Source organism: Triplophysa dalaica, chromosome 9 (assembly GCF_015846415.1).
Source record: "Triplophysa dalaica isolate WHDGS20190420 chromosome 9, ASM1584641v1, whole genome shotgun sequence".
NCBI classification, from domain to species: Eukaryota; Metazoa; Chordata; class Actinopteri; order Cypriniformes; family Nemacheilidae; genus Triplophysa; species Triplophysa dalaica.
In genome coordinates this window covers 10,838,693-10,856,912 of record NC_079550.1, presented here as the reverse complement: position 1 = coordinate 10,856,912, position 18,220 = coordinate 10,838,693, and the positions used below count along the sequence as shown (strand labels likewise).

Sequence of the window (18,220 nt, the reverse complement as noted above, 5' to 3'; positions counted from 1 at the left end):
GCATTGCACGAAAATAATCGTCTTTTTTCTTCAGGCTCAGACATGGCCGTGTTCTGTCTCCTGTGCGGGAAGCGGTTCCAGACCCAGAAGGCTTTGCAGCAGCACATGGAGATTCACGCTGGCATGCGGAGCTACATCTGCAGCGAGTGTGACCGGACCTTCCCGAGCCACACGGCCCTCAAACGCCATCTCCGCTCCCACACCGGTGAGCTTTACCTGGAACCTTTATCACACCTCTCATTTCATCTAAAAGTCCATTATAAACTCCACAGTCCGAAACTTGAGCACGTAAAAAGAAATACGACCTCACGTTATGTCAATCACATTTACACACTGCCTCCGATATTTTCGTCCATCACAAAAAGATTCAGACTGGTTTTGATTTTCTGCGTTTTTCGGATCTGTATCAAGCATTTTGAGCGGCGTTCTGACCATCCAGAGACACCCTACAAACGAACGCCAAGACGAAAAAACGCTTACGAAATTCTCGGACTGCAAGGGCAAAAACCTTACATCTTCATTTAATGTAGACATTAGAGTCTCAAAGAACAAAGGACCTACTACTTAACAGATCTTAAAGAGATCTCTCACATTTCTTTAGAATATTCAACAGCTTTTTTGTCACAATTTGTAAAATTTAAAGACTGAATGTTCTTCAGTAGAGCTTATGTTAAGCAACCTGGTAAGTCCGCAAGCAGTCAATCTTCTCTTCACTTGTTGAAAGTTGTATTGCTCAGAAGTTACTTTTCATTGCTCAGGAGTAGCAAGTATCAATTATTTACATTTACATTTACTCATTTAGCAGATGCTTTTATTCAAAGCGACCTACAAGAATAAGAGCATATAACATTTTGTCAACACACTAAACATTAATGTTAGTTTACAAGGCCATGCTACTAAGAGGAGTAAAGCTGGAGTAAGCAAGGGAGAAAATGACACTTTACTAGACCCAAAACATAACAGAAGTTCCCTTTCTGTCGGTCTCTCGACGTTGTGTCGAGAACGACAGATGGGGTTCGCCCTTGAGAACCAATCAACTCTGACTACTATAGAAAAAGGCCAATGAAATTTGGCGAATGCAATTTGCATGCCGGGCTCCGCCCCCGGAAATCCGGTATAAAAGGAGGCCGGCGTGCAGCATTCACTTACCTTTTGTTCTTCAGAGCCATCGCTCATGAGTACAACTCAGGATTCAATCCTCTACAACTACACGCTGGTGCTACGACGTGTTACAGCGGATCGTCCCTTCCTGCAGCGACCTTCCCCTGGGCGTCTCGGCGGTTCCGGAGGTGTTAGAGATTTTTTCTAAAAGTCCTTTTCAGGACTGACTGAGCATTCTCCAGCGCGGCATGTCCCGCTGTTCTCTTGGGTGCGGCACCCTCATCGAGGAGGGGGATGGACACGATCGCTGCATTAGGTGTCTGGGCGTCCAGCACACTGAAGCAGCGTTCGTTGACACATCTGCCTGCACTGCGGGCAGATTGTCATTCAGAAGTTGCGGTCACGGGTGGCTGTCTTCCTACGGGAACCAGCCACCATTTCGTCTGCTACCCGGGCTGTGACATCTGTGGCTACGGCCCCGATGACCACCCACGTTAGCAGCGTTAGTGATACGGGGAACTCTGCGAACGTAAACCCGCCAGCCAAGTGCTCACGGGCCGATCGCACCCCGATTCGCTCTTCTGAACGTTCCCCAACCGGCGGTGGCATACCGTCCGGATCCTCACGCACACACTCGGAAACGATGTGTGACGTAGATGAGATGTCGCTCGCAGCATCGGAGGGAGACTGGCATCCGACTCTGCCGAATCCAAACTCCACCCCCAGCGGTCGAGTTCAGGAGGAAGCAGAAGTGATGTCATCCGTGCTAACCCGGGGATGCGTGGTTCCCGAGGTCGGTGCGCGGTGAAAACCGCGCCCACCCCGGGTGCCATGTTTTTCCCGGAGGTGCATGAGGAGCTGTGTAAAACTTGGAACGCTCCACTCACGGACCGTTCCAGTGAAACCAGCTCCGGCTCCCTTACTTCCCTCGATGGTGAGGCAGCCAAGGACTGCGTCGAGATCCCCCGGGTGGAACGTCCGCCTGCGGTGCACCTGTGCCGCGGACGGCTACCACCTGGGGGGGGATCGACCACTCCTACCGTCCAAAGCACGTAAGACTTCGGCATCACTGGTGTCGAAAGCTTGCGATGTTGCGGGCCAGGCTGCCTCCTCTCTCTATGCCTTGGCCATCCTGCAGGTCCGCCAGGCCAGGGCGTTGAGAGGGCTCCACGAGGGTAAGGCCGACCCGGGTATAATGCAGGATCTCCGTGCCACCGCTGACAGCGCTCTACGGGCGACTAAGGCGGCGGCACGGGCCCTGGGTCGGACGATGTCCACGGTAGTGGTCCAGGAGAGACACCCCCGGCTATACCTTGTGCAGAAGAGTGACAGCAAGGAAGTCCGCTTTCTTGATGCACTCATCTCGCAGGGTGGGTTGTTGGTAACACCGTCGAGGACTGCGCTCAGCAGTTTTTTGACGGCGAAGCAGACAGTGGCAATTAACCACATTTTTTTCACGCCGCGACTCGGCCGCCTACAGGCCTCCGAGATCTCACGTGACGTCTGCTTCCCTGCAACCCAGGACCCTTTCGACATCGGCTCCGGTTCCTGTGCCCCCACAGGCGGCACCCCGGAAGCAGAGGTCGAGGGGGAAACCTCCACCCCGTCAGCAACCTCCTCGCGAGAAGGGACACTGACGGGAAGACCCCAGGGAGAACAACATCGGGCCCGAACCTTCACAGCCACGGCTCTGATCGGTCGGTACGGGACGACTCCTGCCTCGTCACCAAAGCCGGGCCCTTGTTAGGGCTTGGCGCCCACTTACTCAGTGAGTTTTCTGTTCTCCCCGGGTTTACTTGCAGCCGATCGCACACTCCACTGGACTGTGCTCGGCGAACCGACCTCACACCCTGGCGAGGCGTGAGGTCGTACACATACGACAGCCGTCACCACTCTCAAACCGACAGTGCGTGCCGTTGTCCCGCCAGGCAGGTAAGCAGGCGGAGCAAAAACCTTCCCTCCGGGGACTCCCCGCGACATGGTTAGCTCCGCCAGCCGACGAACCACCCCCCGTGGGAATGATGAAGCAGACCGTCCCCTTGGTCACCCTGTCACAGTCCCTGGGAGCTCGAGAGCTGCCCACACTGTCTCGCTGGCTAATGAGGGCGGTCCGTCTTGGTTACTCGATCCAGTTCGCCAGAGACTCACCCAAGTTTCGGGGCATCATCTCTCCCTCTGTCAGAGGCAGGGACGCCTCCGTACTTCGGGTAGAGGTCACCACCCTTCTGGCAAAACAGGCATCGAGTTCGTCCCTCAAAACCAAGATGTTCAGTGGGTCACCACCCACACTTCATCGTTCCCAAGAAAGACGGCGGGTTGCCCCCAAAGGCTGTGTACCCTGAACAGAGCACCTTCACAAGCTGCCATTCAGGGTGCTCACACAGAGGCGCGTCCTGACATCTATGAGGTGTCAGGATTGGTTCGTGGCAATCGACCTGAAGGACACTTACTTTCATGTCTCGATCCTCCTCGACACCGGCCGTTCCCACGGTTCGCGTGCGAGAGGCGGGCATATCAGTACAGAGTCCTCCCTTTCGGTCTGTCCCTGACCGCCCTTTCTCCCTGAGAGGAGGAAGGCGAGCGGGTACTAAACTATCTCAGCGACTGGCCTATCTTAGCACACTCGCGAGATCTGTTATGTACACAAAGGGACCTGGTGCTCCGGCACCTTGGTCGATTGGGACTCCAGGTCAACCAAGAGAGGGGCAAGCTCTCCCCAGTGCAGAGCATCCTCTTTCTCGGTATGGAACTCAGCTCTGTCACCATGTCGGCACACCTGTCCGCAGTTGTGCCCAACCAGTGTTGAACTGTCTGAAATGAACATTTTAGGCAGACAGCGGTCCCCCTGAAACAATTCAGAGGCTCCTGGGACACATGGCGTCCTCGCGGGTTAATACCCCTCGAGTTGATGCACATGACACCGCTCCAACACTGGTTTCAGAGTCGAGTTCCGAGGAGAGCGTGGCACACCGGCAGCAGGCGCATGGTGATGCCGCCCTGCTGCCGACGCACCATAACCCCTAGTCTTTATGACTTTTTCGACGGACTCAGGTCCCTTTGAGCAGGTTATGAGGCAGGTCGTGGTGACGACTGAAGTCTCCCTGCAGGGGTGCGGTGTAGTGTGCAACGAGCACGCAGGTGGGGTGTTGGACGAACCCCCGCCTGCGCTGGCATATCAATTGCCAAGAGTTGTGGGCTATGCTACTTGCACTGAGCAGGCTACGGCCTCTCGTGCGAGACATGCACGTGCTGTTCCGAGGACAGCACTATAGCTGTAGCGAATACAGATCGTCAGGGTGGCGTTCGCACACAGCAGCTAAACACAACTTGCTCGACGCCTCCTCCGGTGGAGTCAACAGGTGACTCGTTCCCTGCAGGCCACACACCCCGGGCAAACTGAACTAGACAGCCGACGTGCTTTCTCGCCAGTTTATGCCTCGTGGAGAGTGGCGACTCCACCCCCGTGCAGTCCAGCTCATTTGGAGGCTGTTCGGGTAGGCCCAGGTAAAACCTGTTCACCTCCCGTAACACCACCATTTGCCCGCTTGATAGTCCCTGCCCTCGGCACGGATATCCTTGCGCACAGCTGGCCGCGGGATGGGCGGAAGCACACCTTCCCCCCCCAGGAGCCTTCTTGTACAGACTCTGTGCAAGGTCAGGGAGCAGGAGCACCAAGTGTTATTGGTTACACCACACCGGTCTAACCGCACTTGGCCTCAGAGCCGATGCTCTGGACAGCGACTCCCCCTGAACCATTCCCCTGACAGAGGACCTGCTCTCTCAGGGGAAGGACACGTTCTGGCATCCCAGATCAGACCTCTGGAACACCCATGTCTGGTCTCTAGACGGGACGAGAAGATCCTAAGATGGCTACTCCCCCTATACGGCTGAGACCATCACCCAGGCTAGGGCCCCATCTACTAGGCGGTTACACGCCTCTAGACGGTGCCTCTTCTCGTCCTGGTGTCTTTCTCAACGAGAAAGACCCACTGAGGTGCTTGATCAGGATTGTGTTCCCCTCCTCACGAGACTGGAGACTAACATCTCCCTTCCACACTGAAAGTGTATGTAGTCGCTATTGCCACTCATCACGACTCAGTCGGTGGAAAGTTTCTAGGGCAACACGACCTGGTCACCAGGTTCCTAAGCAGCGAGAGGGCGGAATCCGCCTCATCTTCGCTCCATACCCTCTTAGGACCCTAAGTGGTCCTGGGGAGCCTCAGGGCCCCCCAAAGAGCCCCTCGGAGGTTCCGATCTTCCTCATAGAGTAAGACGGCCCTCCTGACGGCGCTCACTTCCTTCAAGAGGGTAGGGGACCACCGAGCATCCTCCGTGTCCCTGGATTGCCTTAAACTCGGCCCTGGAAACTCTCACGTTATCTTGAGACCCAGGCCCGGATGCGTGCCCAAGAAGTTCCCACTACTCCCTCCGGGGCCAAGTGGTGAACTTGCAGGCGCTCCCCATAGGGGAGGAAGACCCAACCCGATTAGTGTTGTGTCCAGTACGTACTGGACCGCACGCAGAGCTCTGAAGCTCTGACCAGCTCCGTGTCTGTTGGAGGACAGCAGAAGGGGAAGGCTGTCTCCAAACAGAGGCTGGCGCACTGGGTCGTGGACGCCGTTACGACGGCATTCCGATCTCAGAATCTCCCATGCCCATTGGCAGTGAGGGCTCACTCCACACGGAGTTTAGCCACCTCCTGGACACTGGCAGAAGCGCCTCTCTAGCAGACATCTGTAGAGCTGCGGGTTGGGCTATGCCCAAACACCTTCGCAAGGGTTAACAACCTTCGCGTAAACCCGGTGTCAGCCCACGTCCTGCGTGGCGACATGTAGGACTGGCATCCGGGGGGGCGTATGCCTGCGAAAGCACCTTTCCACCCTCTAACAGGTTGGGTCAGTGTGCTATTTACCTTTTCTTCTTACCCGAACACATCGCTAAGAAACTGGTACCTCACCAGCCTCCCTTCTTACCCAGACACTGGTTAAGAATAGGCATTCCATCCATCACCAAACAAGCACCCCCTGGGGGCTGGCTGGGCAGAGCAGCCTTCCCCCTTAGGCCGGGATACCATGTGAGCTATCACAGATAGCTCTAACCGGACCTAGTGCTACCGGACGTCTGTAACACCCCCTCCGTGGGCTGTTCCGTCTGATGTATCCTCATGAGAATGGTTCCCACTCCTGGTAACCCATGAGCTTCCCCAGGTGGGCCTCCACCTCGCGGTTAACTACTCAGTCCGCACGTTCCATGCGTTCTCCTCCAAGGACGAGACCATACCTATATCCACCATATTCCTCCCCACGGGTAGGAGGTGGCCTCTGTAGCGCTTCTCTGATTAAGAGTCGCGCTTACCCGGTGTAAACTGATCTGGACGGCCTCTCGCCTATAGAGAGCTAAGGCCCCGTCCGTGAAAGTTACCGGTCAGGGCTGTACCCATCTTTCTCCAAGAAAGCTCTGGAACCCCCCGACCACCACACTGGAAGGTTACAGTCTCACGAAAGCTTCGAGATGACACGCCCAGGCTTGTTACCGTCGCTTCGCTAGAGATTGTGACGCGATACAGCGTTGTGGCGTTTTCCATAGGCAACCCCATCTGTCGTTCTCGACACAACGTCGAGAGACCGACAGAAAGGGAACGTCTTGGTTACGTATGTAACCTCAGTTCCCTGATGGAGGGAACGAGACGTTGTGTCCCTTATGCCACGAACACGTATCGTATTCTGCTGCAGTTTGAGAGGTCTCAGGCTCTTCAGAACAAAGGTAAGTGAATGCTGCACGCCGGCCTCCTTTTATACCGGATTTCCGGGGGCGGAGCCCGGCATGCAAATTGCATTCGCCAAATTTCATTGGCCTTTTTCTATAGTAGTCAGAGTTGATTGGTTCTCAAGGGCGAACCCCATCTGTCGTTCTCGACACAACGTCTCGTTCCCTCCATCAGGGAACTGAGGTTACATACGTAACCAAGACGATCTCAAAACGTTTGGTAAAATTTATTTTTATTCGTAAAAATCAAAAGAATTTGAACTTGGATGGATATTTTCATATGGTCATGTAATATGCTGATCTGATATATAATATCCACTGAAAAAAACTAAGAGACCATTTCAAAATTATTTTTAGATATGTGTGTTTAGGTAAAAATGTTTTCATTCTGTGAACTACTAACAATATTTCTCCCAAATTTTAAATAAAAATATTGTTGCATTCAATTAACTGCAAACCATCTGACAAACAATTGGAAGAATTAAGCATGATTTTACATCCATACATAAACATGCCTTACCAAACATTTGGTAGTAGCCAGTCTTTAGGTCAATGTGTAGGTCAGACGTATATTTGTTGTGTGACAATGTGTTGTGTTTAATAAATGTATACATTTTTGGCTTCCACAATAAAAATAAATGTATGATTTAGAAAATGTTGAAAAGCAATCAGAGGTCAAAACACGGACTTCATCCGCTCTCCCTCACTTTCTCTCTCTTTTTTCGCCTGCTAGCTCGTTCACTCTGACCTGAAATACTAAAAAGATTGTCAGAGACAATTGTCTAGACTCAACATGTACATTTTTGATAAGATGGAAATGAAAGGAAAAGGAAGGAAGAAATGAAGGAAGGCTGTTTTATTTTTATCGACATTGAAGGCATTAAGTATGCGCCCCATCTCACCGCATACCGCCGGTTACACGTGTTTCTCCAACGCAACTTCTAAAAAGGACATCCTTATGTCTGAGTACATTTCACACAAAATCTCACGCAAAATCTGTCCTTCCTTTACTTAAATTGCCATAGCAATGTTTTAACAACAAAGGAACGGAGGAGTTTTCATCAGATTGAGATTAAAACAGATTACTTTTCTCTAGATGTCTCTTATCTAGATTAATAAATCATGTTATCCAATAGCTGAATACCTGTTTAGTTATAGTTTTACCAATTCTGGTATGAAATGAATTATCCTGATTCATTCACAAATCCCAATAAATGAAATGAATCGAATGAATAAACAATGTCTTTAAATGTTATTTCCCTTCATAAACAACACGCCTGTCAACCCGCCAACATCTAACTATAACATCCGTGATTATATATTTCACATGACCTGCGTCGGATAAACAATGCGTGGTGCAATTCAACAATGGGCTGCGTGAGTCTCCATTTGCTCCTCTCTTTATTCTGCACATGTAGCCGCTTCTCATTAATATGCCATTCTTGTTCCCTCTCCATTTCACTGCCAGGCCATTTGCAGACAGTGGCGGCTGTCTATGTTCACAGCTGTGTTTGATAGTACAGAGACAGCATTGCTTATGGCACAGACAGTTCTCTTCAGGTTTTTGGCCTTGGCTTTGAAGCGATTTTGTCAGACAGGGTGAAGCTTTTTTAATATTTAATTGTGTGTATGCAAAATTCAACCCTTTTTATTTATTATGGAGGGTCGGAATCGATGCAACGCAAAACGTGATGACATTAATATGCGTCTGACAACAGCCTATAGCCGTGACTACATTCATAGCTCAGCCTCTCGTGCCTTTTACATACAATGAAAGATGTTTGGGTAGATTCACTTTTGTTGTCTTTAAGGTTTGACGGGTGAATATATTTTATTTTAAAGTGATCGTAACAAAAGAAATCTCTATCTTTCCAGCAGTTTTAAACTTCATCATCGTTGAAACAATACAAAACTGAGTTTGAGGGAAGGCTGATACCTGTGGATTTTTTCTCCAAAGCGTGCGGCGCGTACCTGATGCGAGTGACGTGTTCGGAATGCGCACGGAGCAGACGGCTCGGGCACATTAGCATGCCTGCGGTGTCGCGCGTCTGGCCTGCCTGCTTCCCGCCTCTGGGCAATTAACTTTAATGACAGACAGGCTGGAGGGCTTTTCAGAAGGTGCATCGGATAAGTTGATACAGATGCATAAAGACCGCTACTCTATCTATCATCTTATATCTGCACACGAGGGATCGCGTCCCTCCCTCCTTTCTTTTTTCTCTGGGCTCAGATAGAAAGCCATTCATCTCAGCCGGAGCCAGAAGTGTATTTGAATGTGAACGGCGGCCTGCGATTGGCTCACAGAACGTGCTCGGGGAATTTTCGCATTGTCTCTTAAGAGGAGGGTTTATGTCGGAGCATGACAGAACATAACAAGAGATGCAATTTATTCCCGGGCACGGCCGGCACTTGGACAGGGAGATAATGAAGAGCATAGGTCACCACCGATGACTTTAAAGCCCCGGCGCCCGCGTTGAAATGCATTAAATACCACCAGCGTTATATGGCGCTGCCCTCGCGGGAAATGATATGAGAGGCTGTTAGGCAGAGCAGGAAAGCAATTAGCAGCCGGCCGCCATCTGAAATCATCACGATGCTCTCCCTGATCATTGATATTAGAAAAGCCAACAAACAGAAACGTGCCAGATCATTCCCTTTCAGCACCGTGTGAGGTTTACTCAATATTAATAACTCTCTTTCATCTGTGCGTAACTCTCTGTCTGTCTTTATTTACGTGCTGCATCGATACATGTGAAAGAAAACAAACCGTACTGGTGATATCTATGGACGTGTTTGTCTTGTTGTGGATCGCCTTCTTTGCGGGAAAATCCATTCAGACCGTTCCAGAGAAAAATCACAGATGAGATTTTTTAATATCTCTATTATTTCTATTAGACGTCAATGAGATAAGAGCAAATTGACACTTTTGAAACATCTGAGATCAAGTTGATACTTGTAAATGAAACACAAATGAGAAAATCCATCAAATCTCCTGAGCTATGAATGAGCCGCATCTGAGCAATAACATTTTCCTCTGAGAAACTAAGCAAAGTGTTTGACCGGAGTGGTCTGCTAACCATAACCAGTGGGCAAATGCCAACTTAAACCGGTGTAAAACATCTAAAAAAACATGTAAATGACAAAAAAATATGTGAGCTACTATTCTCTTTTTCCAGTCACCTCAGGGTTCCAAACGCTGCTGGTTTATTTTACATATTTGTGACACTGGATCACAAAACTTAAGTAGTCTTAAGCAGCATCTGTGCAGTTTGTAAATTTACTACCTTAAATATATAAAAACTGCATTTTTGTGAGTGGCTGTCTTGACATAGTGCCCCTGATAAACAAGTTCAAAAACAATTTTTTTCCACTCTCAGATTACCGAGTTTTAAACTTTTGTATCTCAACCAGATATTGTCCTATTTTAACAACTCATTTTTTTCATATTTATTCATCTTTCATATTATGTAAAAATCTCAATTTCGAAAAAATGACCCATAAGACTGGTTTTGTTGTCCAGGGTCACATTTGTAAAAAGAAAAAAACTATCGTTCAATATATGATCAAAAAAAGATTTTAATATTGTGTATTAAGCATGACCTCTGTATGACAGGTGACCACCCGTTCGAGTGTGAGTTCTGCGGATGCTGTTTCCGTGACGACAGCACGCTGAAGGGCCACAAGCGCATCCACACCGGAGAGAAGCCTTATGAATGTAACGGATGCGGCAAGAGGTTCAGCCTCAAGCACCAGCTGGAGACGCACTACCGCGTCCACACAGGTCAGTCACATCATCCTTCGAGACATTAGAAGGTGGGCTGTAACCTTTTAGATGTAAAGCAAGTCAGATCAGGATAACACAAATTTCCAAGTTTAGCAAAAATGATGCTTTGTATTAACAACTATTTATAAATGTCATGTGTTACACTTGAAAATGTGACATTTTCAGGCACATGCTGCATTCAATGCCTGGTTAGGTCTTGTCTCGGTGGCATATTAAATCTTTCAGCTGAACTGGAATTACTGCCTGATCGCTGCTTTCTGGCCCTCAATAAGGCAGCTGTTAAAGCCAAACCTATCAGAAGGCCTGTCAAATAATTGCTGTCTTTGTGTCAAGAAGGGCTGCGGCCACCATAGCAGACAGGTGAAGATAACAAGAGCAGAATCTCTCAAGTGAAAGGCCACTGCTCCTTCACACGAGCAGCCGGAGAATCACTGACATTTACACTCGCTGTCAATGAGAGATCAATACTTAGTTTGCTCTGCTCAGTGGCAGTCTGCCTGCCCACAGCTTCACACATCAGTCGTTTCTAAGTTGAACAGCAGGTGGCGACTTAACTCCACTGTCAGTAATACAAGCGTGATCTAATGAGAAAGTCCACCCTAGTTTTCATATTAAATATAATAAAACAATAAGAATACAATGTGTTGCAGTGACTTTTATCAGCACAGTGGTGTCCGTCCCATTATAGTCGTTTGAGACATTTTGTCGTTTTCCCTCACAGGTGAGAAGCCGTTTGAGTGCAAGCTGTGCCACCAGCGCTCCCGAGACTACTCGGCTATGATCAAGCACCTGCGCACACACAACGGCGCGTCTCCCTACCAGTGCACCATCTGCCAGGAGTACTGCCCCAGCCTCTCATCCATGCAGAAGCACATAAAGGGTCATAAGCCCGAAGACGTCCCGCCCGACTGGAGGATAGAGAAGACCTATCTGTACCTGTGCTACGTGTGAGGTGTGCTGTTGGAAAGAGGGGCGGGATGTGGCATGAGGTGCCCAGGGACAATTCATTTGAAGGTTTGGGCCAGGCCAAAGAGGGGGCGTGGTCGGAGTGATGAAAATATGATGTGGATTTTCAGATATTTCGTCCGTGTTTGCATTTAAATGCACATTTTTAGGGATGTAACTGCACTCACAAATGTATATGAATGGAACTGTGATAAGTTTGTTGGCGTGATAAAGAGATGTGAATTTCTTAGGAAGAGTTTCACTAAATGAGATCCCTTCGAATCTTTTTTGCTGCATTCCAGCCTGTTGAATTCAAAGTACTACTGTGTTTTATTCCCTTTATGATTCCCACAATAGCGCACTTCTGCTCTATTAACAAACCCTGTCGGCCATTGATTTTTAAGAATCATATTGAGACAAAAAAGTTCGTGGACCAAAGCTCAAATTGAAGAAATGAGCACATTAGTGACTGAAAAGATGGCCTTTTTTTGTTAAACGCTCTCTTAAATTTATTATTCGGCATTCTGCTGCACAATTTTCATGACGTTCTATGTAAATACAGGCATCAGAGCGAACAAACATTGGACCCATTAGTCATTTTCTTCAGCTTTCCTCAGAGGTACATCCAAATTGTGATGCCAAGCAACTATAGTGAATGTTCAGGGACATGTATTCAACCTTAAATAACACTGTGCACTTTCAGATTTTTGGAAGCCCTTTTTGTTGTTGTTTAAGTAACGCATCATGTAGACAAATTTTGAGTGCCGAGTCCTTGGGATTGAGATCACACCAGAAAATCCTGTCGTCATTGGATTTCATTTAAAAGCTCATATTACAAAATCACAGTTGCAATATTACAGACTTTCATAGTTATATTTCATAAGAATATAAGAAATATGATTTGCATCTAATGAACTGTTAATGTGATATTCATTTCTTATTCTCAGAAAGCAGTTTATGAATTAAAGAGAGATCATTTTTTTTCGGTTTGAAATTTAGATTAGGTATATGTTTCTGCTGTCATCTTGCAACTTTCGTTGATCTTTGTCATCTATATGTTTAAACATTTTACTTGAATTGCCTGTATTTGGCACCTCGCATGCTAGATTATTTTTGTACTTGTCTCACTTTCCTTTGTTTGCTGCTGAGCTGTGTTAAAATGGACAGTTCACCCAAGAATCGAAAGTCTTCATTTACTCACCCTCGAGTCAAATCTGAATAAATGTCTTTTTTTCTGATGAACACATAGAGAGATATTTGGAAGTATGACATATCTTGGCCACTGTTGACTCCAATAGTAAGAAAAATAACAATGGTAGTCCAAAGCGCCCCAGAACTGTTTGCTTTCCGACATGCTTTAAAATATCTTCTTTTGTGTTCAGCAGAACAAAGAGTTTTATAAAGCAACTTTTCCTACTATGGAAGTCTATGGTGGCCAAGAACTGTCCGATATCTTTCTCTCTGTTAACCAGAACAAAGAAATTCATACAGATTTGGACCAACTCGAGGGTGCGCAAATGATGACCGAATTTTCATTTTTGGGTGAACTGTCCCTTTGAGAGCAGGAATTATTCCGAAAGGATTTCATCAGAATAGGAATATCTGGTGGTGTTATTGAATCTTAGTACTAGTCTGAAACTCTTGCACTAGTGTGCACGTCTGCCTTCTCGGCTGTTTGTTTCAGGGATACCTCTACACTGCTCTCGGTTTTGCACTAAAACAAAAGCACACTTTTGGTTTGCTTGTAACTAGCATTTTTATTTCTATCCACTCTCATTTTCGCAGAAATCTCGGTTTGTCCGTCATTATATTTACACTCCTAACACACCAAACGCAGTGAAACTATGGACGAGTTTAGAATAGTATTGAGAAAATGCTTAGTTATTAGATACTTGAGGGGGATAAACTTGAAACAATGTGAATGGATCTTTTCATGTGAAAATTGTTGAATCAATGCAGTACCGATGCGTGCAGTTACATTGGGGAAGAATGGCGAGAAAGAAAACAAACAAAAAAAGTGATTTTCTGTGAAAATAAATCTCTCGGACAAGAGCCAAACGTGGCACTTTGATAAGGGAATATGTTGTATTTTTGTATGGGGTTGTGTGTCACCCCTGTTACGTTGTTTGTTGGAGTGAGCAGATATTTTTACAGTATCTTTTGCATCGTGCTTGTTCGTTGATTTGAGTGGAAAATCGTTTCTCTTGTGCTTATTTTACGATGTTAAACATATACAAGTAGTAGATGTTTGTAAGAACATATTGTAGTCATTGCTGCTGGGTGTCATAATTGATGATGAAAATGATGATAATTCCATGTTTTTGAGTGTTTATTGAGTGAACTAATGCCAACAGCTGTAGTTCTGCGCCAGTTCAGCAACGTGGAGCACAACAAACTCGTACAACCGCAAAAGATGTATCTGTGTCTTTGTATCGTGTGCACAACTCACTGTAAGATTAGAGTCACCTGTGAGATCTGTATGCTGGTTCTCGTGTGTGCAATGTGAGTCAATGTGGTCGACTTATTCAGTGTTAAATAAACGCACCTGTCAGCAGCGAAACTAATAGGTGCTCTTACAGACGCCGTGTAAATGAATTGCTACATCTTCTGTTTGTATTTGTGTCTTTATGCAAGTCACCTTGATATGAGCATTGCAGTCGGGGATGCCTTCAACTTTACTTACTGTACATTACAGCATAAATATCACGTAAAGAGTAAAATTGCATACTTTATGCTCATAGAAATGTTGTGCTTCGTTTAAACCCCTTAATTCGTTTTAAAACGCTGCAGACATGATAAACAGCATTATGTTTTTTTGTTTGTCACAAGCAATAAATCTACAGGTACACTATTGCGTTGCATTAAGACTTGCATTAAGTAAAATTGTGGCATCCCTGCCATGTATATCACTGTTTTATTTTGCTTTTAGACGGGACGTAGCCAATGCCGCTCTCATATCTGTGCCATTGTAATACATGGACTGAGGATCCACGAGGGACCAAACGGCCATTTCCGCTCTGTCTGCCTTGTTTCTGTAACAAGGCCGTGTTCTGGGTGTCGAAGTGGTTTTGCATTCATTGTATTTTACTTTTTTTTATTGTCTACCTCAGCACCAGTTCTTTGTGTAACTTTTCAAAGGTGCCCGATTATTGTTACTTTGTTTTGTGTATAGATTTTGTATAATAGCCTTGTAGGGTTTCTGTTCTTTATTTCAGCATAGAGATGATGTTTGAAGCACTGTGTGGTGATTTTGATGCTGCAAATAGAGGTGTAGATTTCTTTCTCTTCTCTCTGTGGGTTCAGACACATCTCTGTATACGTCAGTGTTCTAAAATAAACTTGCAGAAGAAATGTAAAGACGTAAACGCTGGTATTTTTTCACCACCGGTCATTATCTGTGTGAGAAATGTACAGGTTTTCCTCGATATCTGGAATATAAAGTAGAAGTGAAGATACAGATTTCTTTATATATTGGGTGACTGGGCCCTCTAGTGGCAACTGAAGTTACTGAAACATTAACAAATTTTGCTCATCTATACTGGATTGGTTAAATCTGGATTATTGAAAGAATTCACATCATTGCCTTTACTTTCTTGAAAACAGCAATCCATAATAATGCACAGCATAATCTAATCGCGATAACTTCATTTAAAAAATATCATAACTTGTAAGATGAATAAAGTCAATGTAAATCAATACATTTTTCTGGGTGCATTGCAGAATGTGATGTGTTGCATTGCAACATTTCTGATATTACAAGTTAAAAGCTGGTATAAGCTAGTAATGTAAATGATTGTGAAAAATTTGCTGAAAATGAATACCTACATCAAGCACATTAAACAACTAAGGAAATCTAACATATTAATTAAATATACTGTGCTGTGAGATCACTAATATAAATATATATATATGTATATACAGTATATATAAACCAACCCTCTTTCTCTCGACAGGTAGTGGTCTAGCTTTTGTTGAAACTAGTAACTTTGTATTAACACCTGTTGTGTTATTGCTTCTGTATGACATATCGCTTATTGCTCCCTGAACTCTCTGTAAGTCGCTTTAGATAAAAGCGTCTGATAAATGAGTAAATGTATTTTTCGAGGGGCAATTCCAGCGTTATGGATGTGACATTATCTGTCAAAACTTGAAAATATCAGAGAATCTATTTATTATTATAATATATTATGTATTGAATCATCTGTCTATATTCTACTTAAACCCTAATGATAGAGTCCAGAAACCAGAAAAATATCAGCCTATATGGATGAGTTTTCTATTTTAAAAGAGGAAAAAATGAATCCGCTATGGATATGACAAAAAGGATATATGTGTTTGAGAGACAACATACTTTCCAGGATTTCTGTGAATTAAAATGTGCAAACCAGATCAATAATACCCAACAAATCAGAAGGAATGACTCTTTAAAGAACATAAAATAGTAACTATGTTTTAAATTTTCATCTGCCCAATTTTTAAGAATATGAACCATTATTGATGTGAATCACTTACCTGACTTCAGAAACCAATGATTTAAAAACCAAAAAAGCTTGAACATTTTTAAGAGATAGTTAACATTTAGTCATTTAGCAGACGCTTTTATCTAAACATTGGTATTTAAACCAAATATTGACATCTGACCTATCAGTATGGTAAAACATTTTCTTCCTAACCCCGTGTCTATACCGGACGCGACGGGCGCGATGGTGAGAAACGACATAAGCAACACATTAGAACCCATTATATATTTTTTTTTTATTTGTGGCTTGTCTCGTCCAGTGTAGACATGGTGTTAGGTTGACATGTGCATGGAATTGCCCTCAGGTCAACTCATAAACTATTAAGTGAAGAACTCGCAGTCATGTGAAATATTAATAGTGAGCACATTTCCATACTGACAAATAGACAAAGACTTAAAGGATTTTGAATTTAAAGCTGTGTGGCCACAAGAAAACCACTTGTTAGTAAAACTATCTGAAAATGTATTAAAAGAACAAGATTGGAATGTGGAGCAATGGAAAAAGGTCACACATGGTCTGATGATGCCAGATTAGCCCTTTTCTAAAGTTATGGATGTGTGCAGGCTCAGAAGAGTACACGAAGTGATGCAACAATAGTGTTCACTGTTTGTTCTTAACCACACTAAAAATCACTGGGAAATGTTGGAGAAAACTTAAATTCTTCCATCCTAAATAAACACAACGGTGGATTGAAATAAATGTTGTGATGTTGCATAAGGTTGTGGAGCAATACCATGACAAATGAATGCAGCAATGAAAACCAATGGTGGTGCAAGCAGTGTATAACACATTAAGTTCAGAAAAAGTAAACCTTCATGGTATATCGCAAACCTCTAGGGAACAATTGATGTTTAATAGCAATTTATCAGAGTCAGATTAAAAGAAATTGCGTGTTGAAGTACTGTAAGAATTGATAATATGAACACAGCATTTTCCATTCTCTTCATGTCAATCTACTTTTACCCACGTTTATGTGAATCACATGGGATGAAGTTGTTTACACGTGGAATGGCCTTGGTGGCTTGTTATGTTGGATGATGTAAGTAATGTTGTCATTAATTATTAAAGCAGACTCTCTATTTAGCTTTTTAATTGGTAAGAAGTGTGCTTGTTTAGAAAACACAAGCAGTCTGACTTGAGCATTATCTAGCTGTCACTCTGTTAAAAGGAGGAAGAATGAACAAATGATGTTTTAATGGCTTGCTCTAATGAGACCTATGTGTGTTAATGTTTACCATGAAACCAGTCTGAAAACATTGATGATAAACCTCAAAAAACAGTAGAGTATGACCTGCTTTTTGTTACAGAAGAGTTTGCTTGATCTTTGATAAAAGGCCAAATATCAAATCTTGTTCAAATATGACTACATAGTATTAAACAATTGTGTGCAAACAAGTGTAAATCAAACTACACAAACTATAAGCATCTCATCATATTTATGAATCCATTTGAAAAGGACACAAAGACAAAGACCTGTCCTCACTTTCAATTGTTACTGTTTCTGAAAATAACAGTGTTTCTGAGCTTTTCAGGACAACATTTTTAAACATCTATGCATTGTGCTCTAAGCTTTGGGCTTAGTGTAGTTAAACTATATAAAACATGGTATTTCATTAAAAGTCTCATAAAAATATATCCTGCAACAACATCACTCTTTAGACACACCGTTAACCGATGAGTAATATACATTTACGCATTTGGCAGACGCTTTTATCCAAATACATTTTTCCTATACATTTTGTTTTCTAAGTTCGTGCAATCCCCTGGTATCGAACCCACGACCTTGCATTGTTAACACAATGCTCTTACCACTGAGCTACAGGAAAGCTACACAATAGATTAAAGGGATTACCCAAAAATGAAAATTCTGTCATTTACTCACCCGCTTCTCATTTCAAACATGCATGCAATTCTTTCTTTTGCAGAATACAAAAGATGTTTTGAAGAATGTTGTTAACCAAACAACAGCGATACCTATTGACTTTATTATGTGTCCACACAATTCAAGTTAAACAACAAAACAGACTCCTCAAGATTAGACTTTTGAAAAAAAATGAAACAAAAACTTTTGCTGAGTGAATCAAAAGTAACTGACTGCATCTAT

At 44.6% G+C, this 18,220-nt stretch overlaps 1 protein-coding gene across 2 annotated transcripts in view; it reads left to right on the top strand.

Annotated features, from left to right (window-relative positions):
• The window catches only part of zbtb16b (zinc finger and BTB domain containing 16b), a 47,082-nt gene extending 32,129 nt beyond the window's left edge, over nucleotides 1-14,953 (top strand). For both annotated transcript variants that reach the window (XM_056756239.1, XM_056756238.1), the window contains exons 5-7: nucleotides 35-205; nucleotides 10,481-10,648; nucleotides 11,373-14,953. In XM_056756239.1, the coding sequence (XP_056612217.1) occupies nucleotides 35-205; nucleotides 10,481-10,648; nucleotides 11,373-11,602 (569 nt within the window). In that variant the 3' untranslated portion in view covers nucleotides 11,603-14,953. The remainder of the gene's footprint in view (nucleotides 1-34; nucleotides 206-10,480; nucleotides 10,649-11,372) is intronic.
• Nucleotides 14,954-18,220: the final 3,267 nt, after the last annotated feature.